The sequence below is a fragment of the Lepidochelys olivacea genome, assembly GCF_965140295.1.
Source record: "Lepidochelys olivacea isolate rLepOli2 genome assembly, chromosome: 9".
Lineage (NCBI taxonomy): Eukaryota > Metazoa > Chordata > Testudines > Cheloniidae > Lepidochelys > Lepidochelys olivacea.
The window spans coordinates 18,327,065-18,351,171 of record NC_140419.1 but is presented as its reverse complement, the minus strand read 5'-3'; the positions used below and the strand labels follow the sequence as shown (position 1 = coordinate 18,351,171).

The following is a 24,107-nucleotide window of genomic DNA, read 5'->3' as shown; positions in this document are numbered from 1 at the left end:
TATGGTTTTAACACTCAGTAGGACAGGGTAGAGGAGCTCTTTACTTGTGCTGGGAGTTGCACTAGATGACACAGGCTAGTAATAAGAAGCCTGAGCTGCTTTGGGACACTTTTTTGGAAGGTACTTTTGGGCACTACCAACTATGTAGTCTCCCCATGTATGGCCCAGATGAGCACATCAGGAAATCCATGCCATAAATCCATCTGGATAAATAGGTTTCCTTAATGGAGCGCCAGGATCTGTGCCCTCACACGATGCATTTGTGTGTGTGGATAGAGCGAAAAGTCCTTCTAGACACCACTAGGTGTTCTAAGTCTCAAACTGCAAAACTGCTTACTTTGCCAATGTAAGAAAACGAGATATTACAGCTCAGAATGCAATAAACTCCCTTTAATGGGATCCATTTGGAACTAGATCAGAATGTTGTATGACTTTACTGCCTTTGCCCTAAATGCTGAATTTGTGCAGCACTCTAGAGGGGCATTCATTATAATACCCCGCTGATCTATCTTTCATGCTTCGTGCATCCCACATCAATAAAAAGCAGACCTAAATGCCTGATTTGCAGTTACTTAGATCGGTGTACATTTCACATTTCTCTCAGAATTTATGTAGTTAAAAACAAAAAGCACTCGCTCTCCCTGCGGGCCCAATTGTGGCAGTTAGGCTCAGGCCAGAGCAGGAAGCAGGTCAGAGCCACACCTGCCCCAGGGATGCTCAGGAAGGGATTGTACCTGGGGGAGGCACAGTTCCTAACTGTCAATCCTACAGAGGGGGAGAGTGCACATTGTACAGCCTGCCTCCCCCCTGCCCCCACCTCAGCCCACTCTGTATGGCTAGTTGTAGGAGTGGTGGGGCAATAGGCTCTGCCTGATCCCTGCTCCATTAGAGTGATGTCCAATGCTGGGGTGCCTGGAGTAAGCAATGTACCTGCTCAGTGCAGAGACTGCAACTGTTCCCCACCCTTGAATGCAGGAGAAGCAAAGGGAGGGCTTTACAGGAGAGCATGTGTTCCTATCAGCACTGAGCTGTAGTAAAACACGCAGAACATAGCATGCACCAATAGGGGCTGGAGAACCCACGGGGAAAAATTGGCAGCAGCCAAGCTCCCTGCCCTGCCCCGCCCCAGCTCACCTCCGCCTCCTCCCCTGAGTGCGCCATGTCCCCGCTTCTCCTCCCAGCACTCCTCGCGGTGTAACAAGCTGTGGGAGGGAGGAGGAGGAGTGTAAACGTGGCGCGCTCAGGGGAAGAGGCGGGGTTGGAGCGGGAATTTGGGGAAGGAGTCTAAAAGGGGAGGGAGGGAGCAGAGTTGGGGCAGGAACTTTGGGGAAGGGGTTGGAATTGGGGCAGGGCGGGGGTGGAGTCAGGGCGGGGCCAGGGGTGAGTGGGGGTCGAGCATCCACCGGCGCCAGGAGAAGTTGGTGCCTATGTGCACCTACTAGTCCCAGCAGCTAACAGGGTCATCTAGGGGTAAACAGCGTTTGGGGCTACTAGATTTTTAAAGACACACTTTGAAATGCTTGCATGTTAATGTGAAATGACTGAGCTGATTTGAAGTAATGAAAATGCTGGCTTTTCTTAGGGTAGGTACCAGAGCCAGACACCATGACTGTGCTTTATTACTCACAGCCAGATTCTGACTGATCCATGGGAGAGTCCCTGGGGGAAAAGTGTAAAGGAGCTGCCCACTCTCTCCATCCTTTCAGCTCCTGCACAGGCGCACAGACAGTTGCAGCCCCCATACACCTCCCTGGGTTTGCACAGTCTGGTCCATATAGCTGCTCAGGAATGAACAGAGGCCTGGTGTGCATGAATACAAACATTCAGCTGTTTGATCTACAGAAAGGGGCAAGGAATCCTTGTAATCAAAATCTCACAAGGAGAAGAAGTGAGCAGGTATATTTGCAAGGATCTTTGGCCTCATATTTATTATTTCTATGCCTCCTAGAGGAAACCCCTGCTAACCTGCCTTGGTTCCACACACCAAAAATAAATTACTGAGTCAGATGCCTTTCACCCCATGGTCTGATCCTCTAGAGAAACCATAGCCAGCGATCCCTTGGAAGTATCTCCGTGAAGATTCCAGGCACCCACCTGGAAGCCACGCCCCTGACAACTCCAGTGATTCCTCAGATTACCAGGTGCTTGGTGTCTTCTTGAAGGATTGTCAAACCTGAGAAGGGGCCTGTTAAGCCAGTTGGTTGGGACATAGTGTTCTATTATACAAGCTACTTCTTCCATAGTACCAGAGTTATGCTCATTTATGTCAGAATGTCCATCTTGTTGTTCCAGTGCAGTGGAGTCCAATAGATCTCCAACTGGGTGAGTCTTGAGCTGGATCTAATAAGAGGCCCAATCCATCCTTCAGGCTCCCAGCTGTGGTAGGGATTCAGGAGGAACAGGTCTGACCAGAATTGTACCAGCGAGTCACAGAGGATACCCCCCATTCAGCCCAATACTGTCACCTATAGACCCTCATGGTCTTTGGCCAAGTAATCTTCCAGAGCCCTATTGGGGCAGGGTGGTGAACCTCTAAAGCAGCAGCTCCTAGAACCACTAATGTTGTTGCAGTACTTGCTGCTATTGTACTAGTTATTTGATAATACCCCTCTCTTGCCCAGAGGGTGTCCAATACCCTACTCCTAGCACCAAGCTGTAACAGGACTAAGGCAGAATTTTAAAAGAAGAAATTCACAGCTTTGAGCACACCTCATGCTCCCTGAGTTGGGATGTTCTAGTTTATCCCCAGCTAACGACAAACATGATATGCTAGCTCCATTGAAGTCAATGGGAGCACTGACACAGACTTCAGTGGGACCAGGATCGCACTGCACCCCAAGTTGACAAAAGTCTTTAACCATACAATTCAGGTAGTTTTCCACATAAACTCAAAACATACAAAATGCATACACCATATACGGCAGCTCCTATGTTTCCCACAGAACTCCCTGCCCTGGCTTTTGGTCTCCTGTATGTCATTATCTCCTGTCTTTTAAGGAGCTTAGCCAAAATGGTCTCAGCTGTACCTAATTAGCAAATTAGCTGGTAACACCGCCCTGTGCTGTCTCTGAACTTGCCCAGAAATTAATCCCCAGTGCCTCATGCTGTTTACTAGTTTGCAAGGCCTGGCCAGAGACACTATTGGGGCAGGGCTTCAGGATCCTTTCCAAGGGGCACCAATAAGCCTGTGTACACCATCACAAACCTCTTGACATGAAAATAATAGTTATTATGAAGAGAACCAGGCTGCAGTTACACAGATACTAGTAACCACAACTGCTTCCCTCTGCTCATCATGAGAGTTCAGGTGCAAAGATGAACTGTGTCCAGCAGTAAGCCTTCAAGGGAAAAATAATTCTCTCCGCATGAGTGATACTCATTACTATAGATACAGTACCAGTTTCCCTAGACATGCAATTAGCAATAGCTTCTAAACACAAGTAGACCATCAGCTTTTAGTAACGAATATAATTACAGCATGGGATTTTTTTAAGCTTTCATTGTTGTTCAGATTCAGTACCTTGCTTTACCCAATCTTTATAATGAAGTTTGTGCTTTAACGTATAGCAGCATTTGTGATACCCAGAGACCAGCTCCTGCCAATTAATGGTCACAGTTGCTTCTTCACCTTCAGGGGAGCTAGCAGGTCGTTCAAACAAAGAGATCAGAGCAGTGGTAAAGGAAATGGCTTGAACCTGAGAAAGAAAGAAAGAACTTTTATTTAACAAAAAAAAGGGGGGTGATCTACAGACCCCATACCAAATGCAGGCAGGAAGAGATTAAGAACATTCTCTGCCTGCAGACAGCAAATGCAACCCCATTTAGGAGAAATGTCAATTATGGAGGAACAAGCCCCCACCGGATGTAGTTAATAAGGGCAAACCCAAGTATAAAGGCCAGGGCGGGAAGGGGGGGTGTAGATGAACTTGGGACTTCACAGGATAACAATTTTCTGCCAGCCAATTGGCTTAACAGGCCCCTTCTCAGGTTTGACAATCCTGCAAGAAAAGGCCAAGCGCCTGGTAATCAGAACCTGCCTCTGAAAGACTTAAAATCATTTGGAAGTACAAGGGAGGAAGATAGAAGTAGAAGCCCTGAGGATAAAGTGCTATTTGACTTGTTTATATTATGTTTACGGAGTGTGCCTTTTTTCCTCCAGTTGATGTGATTTAAGCCACTGTTGACTAAGTCAAGGACTGACTGAGGCTGCTCAAACTGGGCTTTTGTACAAAGTGGTATCCATCCCTGCTGATAGCAAGGTAGCTAAACTGATACAGCACAAACTCTCTACCTTATTACAAATTCATAACTTTCAGATATTAGAGTTTCAGTATCATTGCTATGGTTATCTTCTTTAATAAGGCTTCAGGGATTTCCTTATGAGCAGAGATTAAAAGAGCTAAATCTGTATAGTTTGGCTATGTGACAAATAAGGGGGTGACAAATCTAAAAGTAATTGACAGGAGTAATCTGGAAACAGATTGTTTAGTGCAGTATAAGGTGTATGGCTGAGTAATGGGATGCAACTGAGACAATTTATTCTGAGTAGTAGGAGAAGCTCCTTAATAGTGAAGCTGTGGCTTCAATCTTTCAAGCTAGGAGGTAGGAATCACATTGCTGGACAAAATTGTAGAAAATGCACTGTAGGGAATAATTCTACACTGGCAGGAGGTAGCCTAAATGCCCTGAGAGGTCTTTTTTATCTGTGACCACTATGATTTTGTAACATAGCTATAATCTGTATTCTGCCTTTTCATATGTAATACTATGCATAGTATCAGTGTGTGCTACTTGGATTTTTTTTTTTTTAATACTGTCATTCACTTTAGTGTTTTATTCGAGAATGGGCCGGCTTTCTGATTTTATCAGTCGCTACCTTGTTAGACTGCTGTTACTACTCAAACAAATCCAGGGTGAAAATGGCACAGCTATCTGACAAAGTATAACGATGATACAATTATATGATTCAGCCACTAACGACAGTTATCTGCTGAGAAATAGGGAACTCTCTGTGCCAACCTTTTAGTCTTGTTTATACCATACTTGCCTGTCCAGAGACATCCCCCAATGTTAGAATAGCTTCATTTTCATCATGAGGGTTATACCAATAGTCCATACATATCACTGTTCCCTGGAGGCCATGCAGCCTGTACTGACAAGACAATCCTTGCTTGGAATTCAGATCATAGAAGCAGATTTCTTTGTTCGTAAAAGCAATAGCTATCTGGAGGAAGGAGATGGGGAGGGGTAGAACAACATTGCTAGATTAAGCAGTTAAAATATCCTTTAATATAGGACAGATTGTATATATAATCTTTAATGAACTGGTCAAAATTATAGGAAGACAAATTTGCAACAAAGAATCTCCAATTATTTTCTGGAACATTACAGCCTACATTTAAAACTCCTTTAGGTTACCTTTCGGAATTCTAGCAATCAAACTGGCTGGCAGGAATGTTCATTCCAAAATTGAACTTTAAATTCAAAATTGTAAGTATTAAGATTATGCAAACGTGATGCTAAGAGTTACTCTCATCCAGCCAGGGCAGGTAGCAAAAATGTATGAGGATAGGGAAGATTCAAAAGTCTGGAAACTTCCTCTCAGTAAAACTCTGTGTTCAGGCTATTCCCAGTCAGTATAAGGTCCCTATATCCCTGTGCTAACCTGTGCTTAGACCAAGGCACAGAATCAGGGAGCCATAACTGGCTCCTTGAGAGAGTTGCACATTATGTTGTACCAGTGGGAGCTGAATGTAGCAGGGGATCTGCCCCCATCAAGTGACCGATGTGTCCAATCAAAACAGCTTCAATTTTTTTAATATCAAATACTTGCAACAAACTGAGCAAATGAACTATGAACCAAGGTTTGTTTGCAAATATGATCTAATGTATCATTTTGACTAAAGATTAAAAGTGAGAAAGTTGCAATGTGTTCTGACAATTTAGGAACTGAACAAAAGGTTACAATTTCTCTGAAAAGTGTAAATTGTTCATCCAGCCCTAGTAAAGATACGGTAACTAGTTAAAACACATCTGAATGTACCGCATGCAAATCCAGTGACTGACTTTCAAACTCTTACAGATCCTACCGGTATCTGAGCATTGAAGCTGCTATCCTCTTAACACCTGACTTTACAAATGTCGCTAAGCTTTATTAGGGGATATCATTCTTAGACAAAGTAACCACATGGAGCTTCATTTAATATAAAGTATGTGGCTAGTCCATTGTTAGTGTTCAGGGATATATGGCTTGTCTACACTTACAGCACTGCAGCAATTCAGCTGCGCCACTCTAGCACTTAGCAAAGAAGCTATCTGTGCTGACAGGAGAGCTTCTCCCATTAACATGGGTACTCCACCTCCCCAAGAGGCAATTGCTATGTTAAGGGGAGAAGCCCTCCCATCAGCAAAGCTCTGTCTACACCAGGAGTTTGGCGAGTGTCACTGCTCAGGAGTGTGGATTTTCCATACCCCTGAATGATGTAGTTACACCAACATAAGTTTGTAGTATAGACCAGGACTAGTTATGGTCTCTCAGTTTTTGGGATAACATGGGTTGAAAGCAACAAGGAAGCACGTTCAACTCTCAGCAAGGTGTAGATATGGGGAGGGAATACTACTGCTTTTAAACAGTGCCCTTTCTAGCTGATCTAAGACCCTGTAAAGGGAGCCCTTTCAAACTCTCCTTGACCTAAGGATGGCAGTTTTGGGGTGGGCCATAAGAGTGAATGGGACTGGAATAAGATTTAAAAGAGGGGGTGTCTGACTCTCTGAAGGTCACAGAAGATACCCCAGGACCTAATGACATGAGTGGGAACTTCCTTATTTAACTGTGTAAGCTGGGTGGCAAGGGAGTTACCCAGAGTTACTGCCAAAGCTACTGGAAGGGGTGGATATTTTACTCCTTATCTATACATCTATTTTGTTGCTATGTTTTTCCAAGCTTATGACTGTGTGCCTTTCCCTTAATAAAGATGTCCTTGTTTCTGCACAGTCTAAGTGTTTGAATGTGTGGAAGTTTTGCCTCTTAAAGGCACCCAGGGAGGTGCATTTAGTTTCCCCTGGTTTCTGGGTGCTGGTTTACTTATTTGCCAAGAGGGATTCTACAGACTTTGAACCCAGCACTTTTGGCTGACATTCACCACCTGGCAAAAGTGCAATAGTCTTCATCATTCCTCATGCTGTACCGGTCTGGCGAATAACCAGAGAACTTCAGCGGTTATCAATTTCATATTTTACAAGTACTAACAGACTTTTTAAAAAGGGGGTTTTATACCTTGTTTACATTTGCTAGCGAGACCAGCGTTGTCACCCAGAGATCTTTCAGTTTGATAGCTTCTGTAGTAACCTGCAGAGTTCTCTGTAGCTTTAAGTTTTCTCCCCAGACTCCCAGCAATCCATTTCTACTTACAGTCAGGTAACAGCTGGAGCCTTTCAAAAAAGTTACTTTTTGAATTATATCTTTGTGGATGGGTGAAAGAAGTCGGAGATTCTTCCACTGGGGAATGACTGATGATCTCATTCGTTCATCCTTCTCATTAAGGTCTAAGAGCATGAAAGAGGTCACTTTGTCCCAGTCAATGATACCATCTCGGGTCAAATCTATCTTATCAAACATCTCACCAAATTCTTCTTTAGTACTTGGTCTGATCACTGCACACATCTGCTCTGTGAACTCTTCTCTAGTCATGACCACTCTTCCATTTAAACCTGGAGACTTCAAAAAGGACAGAGTGAGACAACAGTAGTTGCACTGGTGCCCCCTTGCTAACAAGCAAAAACATGGATTTGCCACAGACCAAGTGGTAATCTTACCCGTGTATCTAAAGGCACATTCAGTTTGTAATAATGAACTATTTTACAAAACCTGATCAAAGGAGTCTGCCCCTTCACAAGAGGGTCATGTAGATATTTTAACAATGAAATATCTGTATAACACACCAGATTGACAGCCCTGGAGTCAAAGTTCTCTAGACAGCCAGGATAAAATTTTCCTTTGTGCAGAGGACCAAACACAAGGCCACATGCACCACTTAACCCTTGTGGCTCTCTGCACAGGGATGAATATCACCCATCACCCCCCCCCAAAAGAAAATTCTGCTGAGATTGATAACAAAGTTGCAATGGTGCATTTTATTTTAAACTGTGGACCCCTGTGACCAAAACCTCTTTGCATACGGACTATTGAATAGCTGTCAGATAGTAGTGATTTTTAGTCACTGGGCTGGATTTGACCTGGTGAACTTGGCTGGAAGGCTCTGCATCTTATTACTAATCTCCTGAGCCATTCAGTCAACTCTGCAAATTTTTTCTGAGTCCATTCATTTGCTCATGCCATCAAATTAAGTGTACTTACATTTTTTTTTAAAAAAGGCTCTGAATGCAATACCTCATGCAAGCTCACTATTGCAATTAGTTACTGAAAAAACAAGCAGATGCTGACACATCCGTTTTTATATTAAGTAAAAAAGATAAAAGAAATGAAAAGAAAAAGTAAATTCGTTACTTTGTGGAAAATCAGGTTTAATTATTTCTCCTATTTGCATCCCATTAGTATTTCTTTGTTACCTATCTTGTTTTTCCATGTCTCACATCAATGACACTCTATCCTAGAATGCAAATTATCTTGTATTGACACAGGAACTTTTATTTTACTTTTGTGTAGGAGAACAGGGATCTCCACTTTTGTGGCCTGATTTTCAAAAGTGCTGCACCGTGCCCACAGTGAGGGCAGTAGGAGTTCTGGATGACCAGCACCTTTGCAATGGTGATGAGGTGACAGGGCCAGCCCACAACATTTTGGCACCTGAGGCAGGGAGCTCAAATGATGCCCCCATGTCCCCTCGCTTGGGCCAAAACTTTGAGAGGTCTCAATTCTGCCTTCTTCCTGTTCTACTCCTCTCTTGGTACTGCTCTGCTACCTACCCCAATAAAAGAGAACTAACAACTTAAAATGCCTTGTTCAAAAATTTTAAGTAACACTTAACTTTCAAACGCCTGAACAGCAAATGTAACTTTTCTTGTCTGCATAGTAAACACTGGCATTTTTATCGGTTTGAATAATCAAAGTGGTGCTTTCCGTGCCTTCTTGGTTGCAAAGATTTGAACTGCTTCCTGCTGAAGGTCAACAGTCTGGACCAGCTCATGCTCTGCTGAGATGGCTGCAAGGCCGACCAGCCTCTCCTGTGTCATTGTGGAGCATAGATGTGTTTTTATTAACTTCAGCGTGGAGAAGTTGCGTTCTCCACTGGCAACTGTTACAGGAAGTGTTAGAAGTATGAGCAGAGCAACAAAAGCATTTAGAAAGACAGTGGTCATCTTATCTGTGCACATATATTCCAGAACAGCCTTTGGCGTTAATCCTGCTGAAATGTATCTTGAAAAGGCTTTCAGTTCATCGCCTAAATCACTTGAATCAATATTGTGCATGTCATCATGTGTCAACACTGTCTCTAGTGCCCTTCATTGATGGTGTAGGTCTTCTTCAGGTATAGTGAGGCGTTTTGGAATATCATACAACATCCCAAATATACTGCTGTTCCTTGAGCTGCATGAAACATTCTTCAGCTGACTGTATTGCACAATCTAGCACCTGGTTAAAAAAATTCCACTTTGAATTGTTGCTTGGGGTCTCTTATGGGATTATCCCATGCCTCGTAATCAAAATGTCATCTTCTTCAGTGATTTTTGTATTTTTGAATGGGTGGGAAAATAGCTTCAGTGTCAAGTTCCTCTGCCAACTTCTGTGCACTCTTCAGAACGTTTTGAAATCCCTCATCTGACCGGTAAGACTGTAGGTATGACTTTGCTTTGTCCATTTGTTCCATTGCTCCAGATATAGCAAGGTCAACACCTTGGAGTCTCTTGCTTACAACATTTATTTCAAACAGTGTGTCATGCCACAACACTAAGCCACACAGAAATTTGAAGTTATGTATATTTCTGGTGATTCCACTGTTCTCCTACAAACAGTTCCCGTCATACCATTATCCTCCATAATGGCAACTATGGCATCATCTACTTTCCCAATTTGGTGTTTGATAGGCTTTATCGCCTCCACTCAACTTTCCCATCGTGTGGAACTCAGTGGTTTCAGTGTCAGAGAGGATGTTCCCAAATGTTGCTTCAAAATTTGCCATCGATGAGGTGATGCAGAGAAAAATACATAGATGCTTGGAATTACATTAAAAAATCCAGCAGCCTCACTAGAAGCTGACGCTGCATCACTGACCCCCAAGTTCAATGAATGAGAACTGCATGGGACAAAAATACGCTCAAGGGTTTAACTCTTGGATCCGTGTCTGCGCTCCTCTGTTCTTTCCTCTTATGTTGGCACCAATATCATAGCCCTGACCTCTCATGTCAGCTATCACAATTCCCGTATCTTCCAGCTTTTTAAGAAGCACATTTGTCATACCAGCTCCTTTAGTATCATCAATGTCAATAAATTCTAGAAAATTCTAGAAAATGCTCTCTGACAGTCACCATTGCAGGAACATTTTCACTAGGTTCTGTTGTTGTTACAAAACACACCATTAAAGTAATTTGTTCCATATGGCTGATGTCAGGTGTGCAGTCCAGAATAACAGAGAAATATCTTGCTGACTTCAGATCTGCCACAATCTTCTGTTTGACTTTTGTTGCCAGTAACTGTACGATCTCATTTTGAATGGTTTTTCCAAGGTAGTGGTGTGTGTACATTTCTTGGGTGGTGACTCTTCTTAGATGCTCCTGGAGTACAGCATCAAACTCAGCCATCAGCTCCATAATTTTAAGGAAGTTTCCATTGTTTGACACATACAGCTGATCTGAAGTGCCATGCAGTGCTAGGTTTTGGGTAGCAAGCATTCTCACAATGGCAATGAGCCTTTTCAGAACATTTTGCCAATAAAGAGACTGATGCAATCTTCTCTTGATGCTGATCATCTATGATGGCCTTTAACCTTAGTCTCATCTCAAACTCTTTCCACCTATGGAATGCTCTCTGGTGATATTATGCCTTCTCATGGCATGCCAGATTTCTAGCCAGATTTTTCCAGTCCTTTGTTCCTGTAGAACCCAGTGTGGCTGGAACATTAGACTGGAAGAGTTTGCAACAAAAACAGTATGCAGCATTTTGGGTTTTGAGTACATAAGCCATGGCCTCTCCACTTTGTCACCACTGGGGATTTCATGCCAGTAATGTGTTGGATGGAAACTTCTATTTTCATTTTCTTTGGGGAACATGAAGTTTTTCACTTGCTGTGGTCCACGCAGTACAAGGAAGTCCCTCAGGCTACTGCTCAAGTGGGTCTACAGTCCTGGATCATCTAGACTTAAGGAACTAAACTCAGCAGCAGCTGTTTCTTGCACCTCCACCACACTCTTCTCTGATCTACACTTTTCTTCAGGAATGTGCATGGTTGCATCCATTTGAGATGGAGATATGGATGCTGCAGTAGCTGCCTGGTCACCTGCACTCTGACTAACTGGAAGATCAGGCATCTCCTCACCACTCACATCCTCACTGGGGCCAGAAGGCTCGCCGTGTACATTTGTGTCTATGTATCTCAGGAGAGGTCCTTCCTGCTTAGATAGAAAAGCTTCCTTTGCTTTCTTTCTTTTTCTGAATGCTGCCCCAGAGGTGCGTTTTCTTCTTTTACTCATGACTGCTGTTCTGTGCCAGCTATAGTGGCTCTCAACACTCAACTGAAGGGGACAAATAAGCAGGCTGGTAGCAGGGCCTTAGTGAGGGAAGATATCAGCGTCTTAAGGGCCTAACTGGCTCCTACTACTTCAATTGACTGCCTGTTCTCCTCAAGTGGGTTCAGGGAAGCAGCAGGAAACAGGCAGCTCCCTGCGAAGCTGGTGTTAATCAGTCCAGGCTCCTGGGGGTGCTAGAGAGATACATAAGAGGCTCCTCCTCCTCTCTCTCCCTGCAGCTCCTGCTGCTTTCTGTTATTCCCTCTCACCTTTTCTCCTGCCTGCCTGTTATGTCTCTTGTGCCCTCCTTCCTCCAGCACAGCACTCCACCATCTCTGTGCATCTCAAGCAGAGAGAATACAGATGCACCAGCAGCAGACACAATTTTCTACATTCTGGGTCCTAGTGGTTTCCCCCCCCCCCCAGTCTGGCACCTGAGGCGGCCACCTCAGTTCGCCTTATGGTAAGGCCAGCCCTGTGTGGTGAACAGTTGTCCATCAGAAACAGGGCTGAGTCCCCCCTCATGCACACCTTGAGAATCTCATTGGGATACCTAACATCCCTCAGATGGTTACGCTCTCAACCTGGGGAGGATTGATAGCAGCAGCTTAGAAATGAAAAGTTCTATACCCATTCCCAATCTTGCATTTCCCAGCATCATATATTTACATCTTAATGTAATATTAATTCAGGAGCTAATTTAACATTTTCCCACTGTGATGTGTTCAGCATCAAGACATTGCCATGTAAATGAGACAGCCATCTCCAGGGATATGTTTTGTATTTACCCAATTTGATCTCAATTCACTGAGATGTTAAAATGTGACATGAGAAAGAGTTTGCTCCTTTTTTAGCCTAGGACTCTCAGAATATCAGCCATCCCTGCAGAGAATCACACGGCTTAGAAATTTAAAGATGCAGTACAGAGAGAGAGCTAAGCATGCTTTATTTAAAGAGCATTGAATATAAAGATTTTTTTGAAAAAAAAAGGTTCACTGGAGTCTTTTATTTCAAGATTTTTCATTTTTAATAGGCACAGCTCTTAGGCCCTGATCCTGCAAACTCATAGGCACATGCTCAATTTTAAGCAAATGAATAGTTACATGAGCTTAAGTGTTTCCAGAATCAGAGCCTTAATCAGGATAAATTGTCTACTGAGGTGCCCCAGTGAGAAGGATTCTTCTGTACTCCCTCTATTGATATACCTTCCTTTTATTTTCCCCCATCTTTTGATTCTGTGCTTCTCTGGTCAATTTGATTCAACTACTAAATATACTTTTAATGAAAATGTACAGCAGAATCACTGCCAGCTACTGTGAAAAGCCTCTCAAGTAGATTGATATGTTGCTCCAGAACAGATGCACCAGTCTATCTTACTCCTCCACTATTTTCACCATCCACTGAATATGGTATGTTAATGAAAGATTGTAAGGAGGCAGACAGCATGTAACTAGTCTGCAGGTTGATGGAAAAAAACAAACCCCTCCAACCTTCCATCCCACATCAGTGGTTTCACTTGTTTATTAAAATTTCAATTATATTATTTTCTGGATGGTTTTCTGCCTAAGAGTCTGGGATAACACAGTCTTTGAAGCATGGGCGGCGTGTGAACCACCAGCTGGGGGAGGCTAGCCCTCAGCCCTGCCCCTTACATCCGAAGCCCCGCCAGAGCCAAGCCTGAGCTTCCATCGATAGGGCTTTCAAGATGGCAAGAGGTGGGACACCACCTTCTCAAAGCACATACAAATGCAGAAAGTGATCCAGGATGAAATTCTCTGGGTTGAAACCAGTAGGCCTTTCGTCCTGTCTGCTACTGCCACAAAGAGCTGCATGGATTTACAGACTAGCTTGGTTCTCTCAGCGTGGAAGACCAGGGCAGGTCCAGCATGTGGAGACTCTGCTCCTCTGCATGCTTGTGCAGTTTTGGGAAGAAAATGGGTAGGAAAATAGCCTGATTATTATGAAACTACTAGACCACCTTTGAGAGGAACATTTGGGGGGGAGGAGAGGGGGCAGTTGAACCTTGTCCTTAAAGAACACTGTATATGGGAGGATCTGACAGAAGGGCTCTGATTTCTGAGACCCTCCTGGATGAAGTATTCGCTACTAGGCAGCCAACCTTCCAGGAGAAAGACAACTGAGGGCACAATGCCACTGGCTTAAAGGGAGGGCCCATGAGTCTTGAGAGGACCAGGTTTAGGTCCCAAGGTGGGATAGGTTTCTGAATTTGAGGGTAAAGTCTCTCTAACCCCTTGAGAAAGCAAATGGACTTTTCATGTGAGAAGACCGACCTACCATCCATTGGAGGGTGGAAGGCTGAGATTGCTGCCAGATGCACCTTGATCGATGAAATGGCTAGGCCCTGTTGTTTCAGATGGAGCAGGTATTCCAACACCAACTGGAGGGGTGACCAAGTTTGTGAGAGGCCACACAGAAAAACGCTCCCATTTGGCTAGGTAAGTCACTCTAGTGGACCATTTCCTACTACCTAGCAAGGGTTGGCAGATTTGTTCTGAACATGTCTGCTCCACCAGGTTCAACCATGGAGCTTCCATATGGTCAGGGGGATGGCCCTGAGGTTCGGGTGGAGCAAGCAGCCATGATCTTGCGAAGTCAGGTCCAGGAGGGGTGGGAGCAGCAGCGGGGATGCTACTGGCAGATCCAGCAGCATGCCGAACCATCGTTGTCACAGCTATGCAAGGGCTATAAGAATAACCCTTGCTTTGTCCTGCTTGACTTTCAGAAGGACCTTGTGCACCAGAAGAATGGGCAGAAATACATAGAACAGGAGCTCTGTCCATGGTAGTAAGAAGGCATCTGAGAGAGAGCCTGCTATGACTGCGTAGAAAGCAAAACTGCTGACATTTCCTGTTATGCTTGGTTGCGAACAGGTCTACAAGGGGAACCCCCACCTCTGGAAGATGATCTGGTCACTTCTGGATGAAGGGACCACTTGTGGTGAGAAGAGAAAGACCTGATGAGGTGATCTGCCAGAGCGTTCTGGGCTCCCAGGAAGTGGGAAGCTTCAAGGTGGATGTAGTGTTTCACACAGAAGTCCAACAAGCAAATGGCCTCCCTGTCCGTGGAGTGGAATGGACATAAGCAAGCACCTGAAGAAGAATGTAATTGCAGGAAAAGACCATTTTCCTGAACTTGACTTAACAGAAGTTTCCGGAGCACAGGCCCTGGTTCTCATGGAGAACTTCAATCATCCTGACATCCGCTAGGAGAGCAATACAGCACTGTACAGACAATCCAGGAAGTTTTTGGAGAGTGTTGGGGACAACTTCCTAGTGCAAGTGCTGGAGGAACCAGCTATCGGCCATGCTCCACTTGATCTGCTGCTCACAAACAGGGAAGAATTGGTAGGGGAAGTAGAAGTGGGTGGCAACCTGGGCAGCAGTGACCATGAGATGGTTGAGTTCAGGATCCTGACAAAAGGAAAAAAGGAGAGCAGCAGAATACAGACCCTGGACTTCAGAAAAGCAGACTTTGACTCCCTCAGGGAACTGATAGGCAGGATCCCCTGCAAGGCTAATATGAGGGGGAAAGGAATCCAGGAGAGCTCACTGTATTTTAAAGAAGCCTAATTGAGGGTGCAGGAACAAACCTGCATTCTGATGTGCAGAAAGAATAGCAAATAAGGCAGGCAACCAGAGACCACAGAAATCTTTGGTGAGCTTAAACAAAAAAAAAAGAAGCTTACAAGAAGTGGAAACTTGGACAGATGACATGGGAGGAGTATAAAAATATTGCTCGAGCATGCAGGGGTGTAATCAGGAAGGCCAAAGCACAATTTGCGTTGCAGCTAGCAAGGGATATGAAGGGAACAAGAAGGGTTTCTACAGGTATATTAGCAACACAAAGGTGGTCAGGGAAAGTGTGGGACCCTTACTGAATGGGGGATGCAACCTAGTGACAGATGATGTGGAAAAAGCTGAAGTACTCAATGCTTTTTTTGCCTCGGTCTTCTCAGACAAGGTCAGTTCCCAGACTGCTACACTGGGCATCACAGTATGGGGAGGAGGTGAGCAGCCCTCTGTGGTGAAAGAACAGGTTAAGGACTATTTAGAAAAGCTGGACATGCATAAGTCCATGGGGCCAGATACAATGCATCCAAGGGTGCTGAGGGAGTTGGCTGATGTGATTGTAGAGCCATTGGCTATTATCTTTGAAAACTTGTGGTGATGGAGGGAGGTGCCGGACGTTTGGAAAAAGGCAAATATAGGGCCCATCTTTAAAAAAGGGAAGAAGGAGAATCTGGGGAACTATAGGTGAATAGTTTTATCTATCTGGGCTGTTGGTTGACATCGGAAGGTTCTATAGCCGAAGAAGTCACACACCAGATAGGTTTTGCATCGATGGCATTTCAGCATCTTCAGGGCCTCTGTCTGGGTGGCAGGATGCTGTGTGACAACTAAGATAAGAATGATAAATGCAGTAGTGATGATATCTCTGTTATTTGGAGCAGAAACATGGCCATTAACATCTGAGGAGAGGAAACTAAATAGGTTTTTTAAAGTTTTTTTAAAACAGGTGTCAAAAGTTACAGTGTATTTTTAACAGCAGTTGGTTTGATTTTGTCACAAATAAGAAGATACTTGGATGATCCCAGCAAGTTGCAGTCTTGCAGCAGTTGAGAACAAGATGACTGCAAATGGTGGGGTGATCTCCAACATGCTCAAGGTACACTTTTAAAGAGAACTTAGGCTGAAGGAATGAGAATGAGGCTGACTACAAATGAGATTGGAAGATGCAATTCTGAGGGGTTTAAGAAGCCTAAACCCTCTGTCAGTTCAGAGCAACTGCATCTGTATCTCACCTCAGTGAGCAAGCAAGGGTACCCACTCTCAGGCTTCCAGCACTCCAGCCATTGCCTTTCTTGGGTGAAGATCCACATCTCTCTCCTTTCTGATCAGGGCATTCCGAGGCTGCACAATTCCCTGCCTTCCATGTATTAATCCCAGCAGAGAGAGGCTCTCCAAGCATGCCTGCTTGCTTTCTCTTCAGAGATGGTTAACAGTGTGACTGTTCACAGTTATGGTCACCCCACAGCTTTTTCTATGCAAGCCTATTTTATTCTTAAGGTAAAAGCACTACATGGAAAACATTAAAAACAATAGAAGAACCTACACAAGCTTACCAGACATCACCCAACTGTTACATGTGCTCTGGCAGGAGCTGTCCATTAACATCCCACCCTAGAGCTTTCCTTTGCAGTCACAAGTCCAACACAGCTTCAGTTCAGAACAAGCATACTCATAAAATGCTTAGTCCACCCTTGATACAGTTCAGGGGTGTTTGATTTGGAGTTGCCAGGAAGAGGTAATTAGTAGACAATGGGTTTTCCTCTCCAGAGAATAGCTTCAAAAGGGTGAGTCGAAGCGGGCCATTTGCATGTCCCTTACCCCTGGTACCTCCGAGGAAATCCACTTCCTGGGTATTGTTCCAAAAAACCCATTGAAGTTCCACAGATTGTATTAGTCTGTCTCCTAGAAAAGGTGTATTCACACACTACCACATACCCAATTGCATTTTTAATACAGTGGACCCTAAAGATATTAAAATAAATTCAGTAAGGTTTAACTTAACTCAGTAAAGTTCAGTCAGGCTATTTCAGGAAAGTGTCAGTTTGTCACACCCTCCCATGCTGACTCTTGCCAAAGGAAGAAGACTTGAAAGGGACTGTTTGAGATGAAAGTCCATTCTTCAGGCCCCCATGGCTACAACATAGACCTGTGAATTTGCTGCTGCCAGCTGTGTGGGGATTCCCCTGGTGCAAGCACTGTGGAAGCCATATATAAGGCTGCCTCTCGAGGACCCCTTCAGAAACCAGGCTGAGAGCTAGACAGGCATGCCAGGGGTGGGGATGGAGATGGGAGGGTTGTGTCCAGATAAGGCTGCAGCACACAGCACTGAGGACATAGTTTGGAGGTAAATAGAAACAATGGTTGGTTGCAGCTGGACCACACCCATAGTAAAGTCCATGTATCTCAAGCATGTTAGGTGATGCATCATTCCATTTGTTCCCCAAATTAGGCTCAAAGGACAGTGACCGATAGTCTGGAGAGAAATATAAATTGCAGTTCTTAGGCTGAACACACACAGTGACTGCAGCTATGAAAATAAATGGCAGTTTTCAGGTGTTTGTTGCACAAAATGAACTCCATCAATTTTAAGCAGTCTCAAAGGCCACAAAAGCAGAGCAACTGGAAACAAATATGAAGCCTGCACTAAAAATTATACCCCTGAAAGCTATTATAAAGCTATTTCCTAGCACAGCACAGCTACAGACAGGAAGGGGATCCAAATGCAGTCCAGTCCATCTGCCCTGAACACGAAGACCCAAAGGCCACAAATGCTTTTTGCCTTAAAAGCAAAAACTACGCTCAGAAGCAACTTTTTATCATGTCAAGCTAACACAAATAATTTTGTGTTGCAATCACTAAATAAAGGCTCTCTGATCTGTCAAGATGTTTATACCTCATCCTTGTCTGTCTCTTGTCTCCTTGTCTTGCATGTTGTACGTGCAATGTATATTGTGCATTGGGGGGAAATGGTAGCTATGCACAGTTTATTTAAAGTGGTATCTTCTTGTGTGTGTTGATACTGGTAAACTGGCAAATGAAGAGCAATAGCAGACAAGTTCTTTTAATCCCTGTGAAGCACGTAGTGCGATCACTGAGCATGTCCTGCTGGGCTCAACGTCCTTGCAGATGAAGCACTAGAGTGAGGTCACCCGTAATACTTGACTTCTCAATAAGCGAGGATTGGTCAAATCGAGCTTTTGAGATCTAATTATTCCATTGTGTCAGGCAGGTGGTTAAATTTGGGTCTAACGAAGTCTGTGATTACAAATAGCTTCCTTTGCCTTAGTTGTACCTTCCCTGGGCATTACTCTGCTAATGCCTGCTACTTCCGTATTATCGTACTGTATCTTGGCAGGAAATTACAGCAGTGTTGCTTGCATGTTCATGAGAAGCACCTCCACACAGAAGAGCAGTCAACAGGTTGATCCTCAGCTTCATCTTCAGGTGGTATTATTGCTTGTATTTCATAAAATAAAGTTCTGCTGTGCCAAAATCTACAATCTAATGAAGTGAGCAAAACATATTTCCTCTTTGAAAAGTCTAATTTAGGTATCTGTGGAGTTCTTGTCTCCCAAGTTTAAGAAGGATGAATTCAAACTGGAACAGGTACAGAAAAGGGCTACTAGGATGATCCGAGGAATGGAAAACCTGTCTTACGAAAGGAGACTCAAAGAGCTTGGCTTGTTTAGCCTCACCAAAAGAAGGCTGAGAGTAGATATGATTGCTATCTATAAATATATCAGAGGGATAAATACCATGGAGGGAGAAGAATTATTTAAGCTCAGTACCAATGTAGACACAAGAACAAATGGATATAAACCGGCCATCAGGAAGTTTAGACTTGAAATTAGATGAAGGTTTCTAACCATCAGAGGAGTGAAGTTCTGGAACAGCCTTCCAAGGGAAGCAGATGGGGCAAAAGACATATCTGGCTTCAAGACTAAGCTTTATAAGTTTATGGAGAAGATGATATGATAGGATTGCCTAATTTTGGCAATTAATTGATCTTCGACTATTAGCGGTAGATATGCCCAATGGCCTGTGATGGGATGTTAGATGGGGTTGGATCTGAGTTACTACAGAGAATTCCTTCCTGTGTGTCTGGTTGGTGAGTCTTGTCCACATGCTCAGGGTTTAGCTGATCACCATATTTGGGGTCGGGAAGGAATTTTCCTCCAGGGCAGATTGGCAGAGGCCATGGGGGTTTTTCGCCTTCCTCTGCAGCGTGGGGCACGGGTCACTTGCTGGAGGATTCTCTGCACCTTAAAGTCTTTTAACCGGGATTTGAGGACTTCAGTAGCTCAGGCATAGGTTAGGGGTTTGTTACAGGAGTTGGTGGGTGAGATTCTGTGGCCTGTGTTGTGCAGGAGGTCAGACTAGACAATCATAATGGTCCCTTCTGACCTTAAAATCTATGATTCCATGACTCTTAATTAGATATTGAGGAAACATTTCTGTGCAAATAAATTGGGCTCTGGGGCAGTTTACCTAAAAACATTCATTACTCACAGCAGTATATAAACTGTAAGTAAGACTCAGTTCATATTTTTTTTTCTTCAGTGCTCAGGTGTCACAGAGGCTTATTCAAGTAGGTTTAGAACATTTGGCTATCAGGCCTGAATCTCCCCTCATTTAAACCAGTTTCATACTGGTATATCCCTGCCAACTTCACCAGAGTTACTCCAGATATATCCCACTGTAAGTGAAAAGAGAATTATACTGTACCAAAAAAAAAAAAAGAAGAAGAAAAGAAAGGGCATTTTCCCTTTTGCAGTGTCATAGGCCTCTCTTCTCTGGGCTACTTTGTCACTTTATCTATCTAAGCACTTTATCCCTCACTCCACCCCTCATAATTGTAGTATCTGAGTACCTTAATGAATTTAGCCTCTCAGAACCAAGAATGAACCCCAGATTTTCCAAATCCCAATCCAGTGCTTTAAGGCACAAGCCCACCTTTCCTAATTCTGTGTCTGCTTCATGGATGCAGCCCATGTTTTACATAAGGACTTGTCTACATGATGCAGTGAAGCACTCTACAGGGATGTGATTTGTAGCGTGCTCTAACTGGCCCATGTAGACCCTGCTGGCACACACTAAAAGCTACTGAAAAGCGCATGCCAGCAGGGTCTACAGGAGGCAGTTAGAGAGCTCTACAAATCACACCCCTGTAGAGCACTTTCCCGCACTGTGTTGACAAGCCCTAAGACTCCGCTTTATGAATGCAGCGCCTGTGGAGATTATTGATGGCAACTGCTAATAGGGCTGTCCTCCCAAGAGAACATATTTACCATCAAGAAAAGCTATTCTGTCTGAGGACAGGAAAACACTGAATCTAAGTTGTAAGTCTGAACAACTCTATTTTTCCCCCACATCAACCTTTTTGGTCCCTCTTCACTCAACCTCCTAAATCCCTGTGTCTTTGTCATAATTTTGCATCTGATCATTTACTGGGACACCCTTATATGCATGTCAAAGCCCCTTTTTAATCAGCTGTGTGACTTGGACAGGGGCTCAAGCCAGGTACCTTGTATAGCAGTGAAGAGTGTTATCTTGCTCTCTCAAGGCAACTGGGCCATTGCAAGTGTCATTATTTTTCATGGAAATGTTTTGCCACTGCACTCCAACAACAGATGTCATGATTAGAGATAGACTGAAAAGGAAGTGGGTCAGATTCTGATTTAATTTACACAGACATAATCTGGAAAAACTGTAAATCCTGAGACCACTGTAGTGAGTGGAGATACTCCAATTTTACACTGGTGTAACTGACATCAGAATTTGCCCCCAGCCTATAGGCTCAGATTTAGGAGCAAATCAAGATTTGAATGAAATGACTCCCAAAATCACAAGATGTTTTTGTGATATTTCAGCTCCAAGTGGGCAGAAATCTCATGAGACCGGATATTTTCATATGACTTCCATCATTTACTCATGGTATTTTGGCCGCATCTCAACCAGACAACAGGCCCCTTCCTCTCCTAGATCCAACACAGCACCAAAACAGATGGGGTGGGTTCTAGTCCAGGAATTTAAATCTGAGCCACATAATCTGCCTGAAACTGGAAGAGGTTTGAAATCATCGAAGTTTCTGATTTCAGCCCATCTCTAATTGTGGTCAGTATTTGCCTGAGTCATGGCTGCACAGAAAAGCAGCATGGCTTCCTGAAGAATAGTGCTAGGTGAATGGCCCCTTGTTCGCCTAAAGCTAGGGTTGTATTGTGTCATGTTGAATATGTACAGGAGTTTTATTTAAAGCTGGTCCTGGGAAAAAAAAGATAAACCTTTCTTTGATTGCCTCACTTTTAGGCAGTGAGATTATTGTTGCCTCTTCCCCTTCCCAGATAGTAACCTATTATTCCTGATTACTGGGTGTTTTTTTTTCTTCACTTGACTAGTATTTCTAATCATAGAATCACAGGACTGGAAGTGACCTCGAGAGGTCATCTAGTCCAGTCCCCTGCACTCATGGCAGGACTAAGTATTATCTAGACCGGGGGGGAGCAAACTTTTGGGCCTGAGGGCCACATCGAGTTTCCAAAATTGTATGGAGGGCCGGTTACGGGAGTCTGTGCCTCCCCAAACAGCCAGGGGTGGCCCAGCCCTCACCCCCATCCAACCCCCCCTGCTTCTCGCTCCCATCCAACCCCTCCTCTCATTCCTGACTGCCCCCTGGAACCCCTGCCCCATCCAACCACCCCTTCTTCCTGTCCCCTGACTGCCCCGACCCCTATCCGCACCCCCGACCACTCACCGCCCCCTCGAACTCTCCTGCCCTCTATCCAACCCTCCGCCCCCTCTCCACGTTACAGCCACGCCGCCCAGAGCACCGGGTCAGACTCTGCAACTGCGGCGTGCTGAGGTTGCAGGGGAGGGGGGAACAGCAGGGGAGGGGCTGGGACTAGCCTCCCCGGGCAGGAGCTCAGGGGCAGGGTAGGAGGGTCCCGCTGGCCGGATGTGGCCCGCGGGCCGTAGTTTGCCCACCTCTGATCTAGACCATTCCTGACAGGTGTTTGTCTAACCTGCTCTTAAAAATCTCCCTAGGCAAATTTATCCAGCGTTTAAGCACCCTGACAGTTAGGAAGCTTTTCCTAATGTCCAACCTAAACCTTCCTTGCTGCACTTTAAGCCCATTGCTTCTTGTCCTAATCTTGGATTCACACCCAACTAACAGAATTTTGTCTGTTTCTACATCCTATATTTCCTTATGCAGACACAGACACGCTTTTCTTGATACCATATGACAGTATAAACACAATTGAAAATGCTTTCTATATTTCCTTGATACGCAACTCAAAATCCTTTCAATTAATATTTTAATTAGGAAATTCACTTACCATAAAAATCTCCTGCATTTTCATAAAATCATAAATACTTAGTCTGTTTTCAAGTTGTTCCACAACATTTTTCATTGCTGCAGTGTCTTCTGTTCTGTCTGAGGTCAGACACCCAGCACTGGGCTGGAAGTCGTTAAGTGAAAGATTTGTGTAGCTCATGCTTGATTCACTTTAACATCTTCTGGCACATTGGGGAGTACTTGGCTCAGTATTTGTCCTTTAAGAAGAAGAATTTTATTTATTTTTTTTTAAAGTTTTTTTTGTAGAAATCCAATAGCTCAAATTCTGAGACAACGTACATCAAGATGGAAAAGGTCAATTTAAATAAAGCAATAAAAACATTTTTAACTCTTGACTTTTAATTTTATTTCATAACATACCAGACCATTAAAGATAGTCTCCAACATTCTATCTGTAAAAGGTACGGTGTACCTGGCTTCCTTGGATTGTAACTAACTAATACTGAAAGCAAGTGTACAAACATTTCCATTTGATATCTGAATACGCATTAGAAAGTCAGCTATTGAAAATCCATTTTACTTACCTTGTCGTTAATATTGTGATAATTAATGTTGTGATTATAACTCCATTATTTTTGCAGAACACTTTGGTAAGCTCTACAACTTTTTTTACTCTCGAATAAAGAGTTTAAACTAAAGGAATGTGCAGAGTCCTTTGCTTTCCTTATTCTTGGTGCTTACAAATGTTTCCTGGCAACGTATACAAAGCTAGCTAAGCTTCCCTCCCTTCTCTCCTCTGGTTATTGGTTAAAATGGAGGTGTTTGCATAAGAGGGCTATTTGCAAGCATGACTAGAAGTACAGTATAGCTATAAAGGAATGGCAATGGCACCATTTAATCAAATACACTACAAAGCCCTCCTGTCAAAGCGACCTTTTTTACATACTACAAAATAAGATTTGTTTTAAGTGAACCAGCTTTTACATCACAGTATACAGCAAATTTGGAGTCCGACCTTGCCAATTCTCATCGTGCCCACTGCCAGGCACAATCTTATTGATTTCAGTGAAGTTTCACCAGGTAATAAATGATGCAACTTGGCAAAAAGAGTGGGCAAGATTTGACCTTTTATCCTATGTTTGGGTTTAGATCATAATTATATTACGGTAGTTCTCGGAGACCCATATCAGGTTGGGATGCCTATGTGCAAGGTGCTGTATAAGCACAAAGGTAGACCAGGTTCCCCTGCCCTAAAGAGTATGCAGCCTATGGGTATGTCAAGGCTGCAAGCGTCCCCTTAGTCCCGTCCTGTCCCGTCCCCCCCGCCGCCAAAAAAAGAGGCAGCAAGTCTCAGAACCCAGGTCAGGGTTTTAGAGCCCAGGCTCCAGCCTGAGCCCAAATGTTTACACTGATATTTTTAGCCCCATAGTGTGAGCTCTGCACATGCAAATCAGTCGACCTCAGCTCTGAGACTTACTGCCAGGGGTCTACTTTATGAGGTCTCAACCCTGCCAATACTTGTCCATGAATGGTAAGAAAAG

General features: G+C 44.0%; 1 protein-coding gene and 1 long non-coding RNA gene across 4 annotated transcripts in view; one reads left to right on the top strand and one right to left on the bottom strand.

Annotated features, from left to right (window-relative positions):
- The window catches only part of LOC311526724, a 45,365-nt gene extending 27,122 nt beyond the window's left edge, over positions 1-18,243 (top strand). The window contains exons 3-4 of the long non-coding RNA XR_014713115.1: positions 14,057-14,138; positions 14,426-18,243. This is a non-coding gene — a long non-coding RNA (uncharacterized lncRNA). The remainder of the gene's footprint in view (positions 1-14,056; positions 14,139-14,425) is intronic.
- Positions 1-23,256, bottom strand: part of WDR49 (WD repeat domain 49) — a 72,433-nt gene extending 49,177 nt beyond the window's left edge. For 2 of the 3 annotated variants that reach the window (XM_084640021.1, XM_084640020.1), the window contains exons 1-5: positions 23,151-23,256; positions 22,607-22,823; positions 7,277-7,717; positions 5,048-5,224; positions 3,521-3,695 (exon numbers count right to left, since the gene is read on the bottom strand). In XM_084640021.1, coding sequence (XP_084496147.1) covers positions 3,521-3,695; positions 5,048-5,224; positions 7,277-7,717; positions 22,607-22,765 — 952 coding nt within the window. In that variant the 5' untranslated portion in view covers positions 22,766-22,823; positions 23,151-23,256. Of the gene's footprint in view, positions 1-3,520; positions 3,696-5,047; positions 5,225-7,276; positions 7,718-22,606; positions 22,824-23,150 lie in introns of those variants that run through there. The other variant, XM_084640022.1, reaches the window with a different exon arrangement.
- Positions 23,257-24,107: the final 851 nt, after the last annotated feature.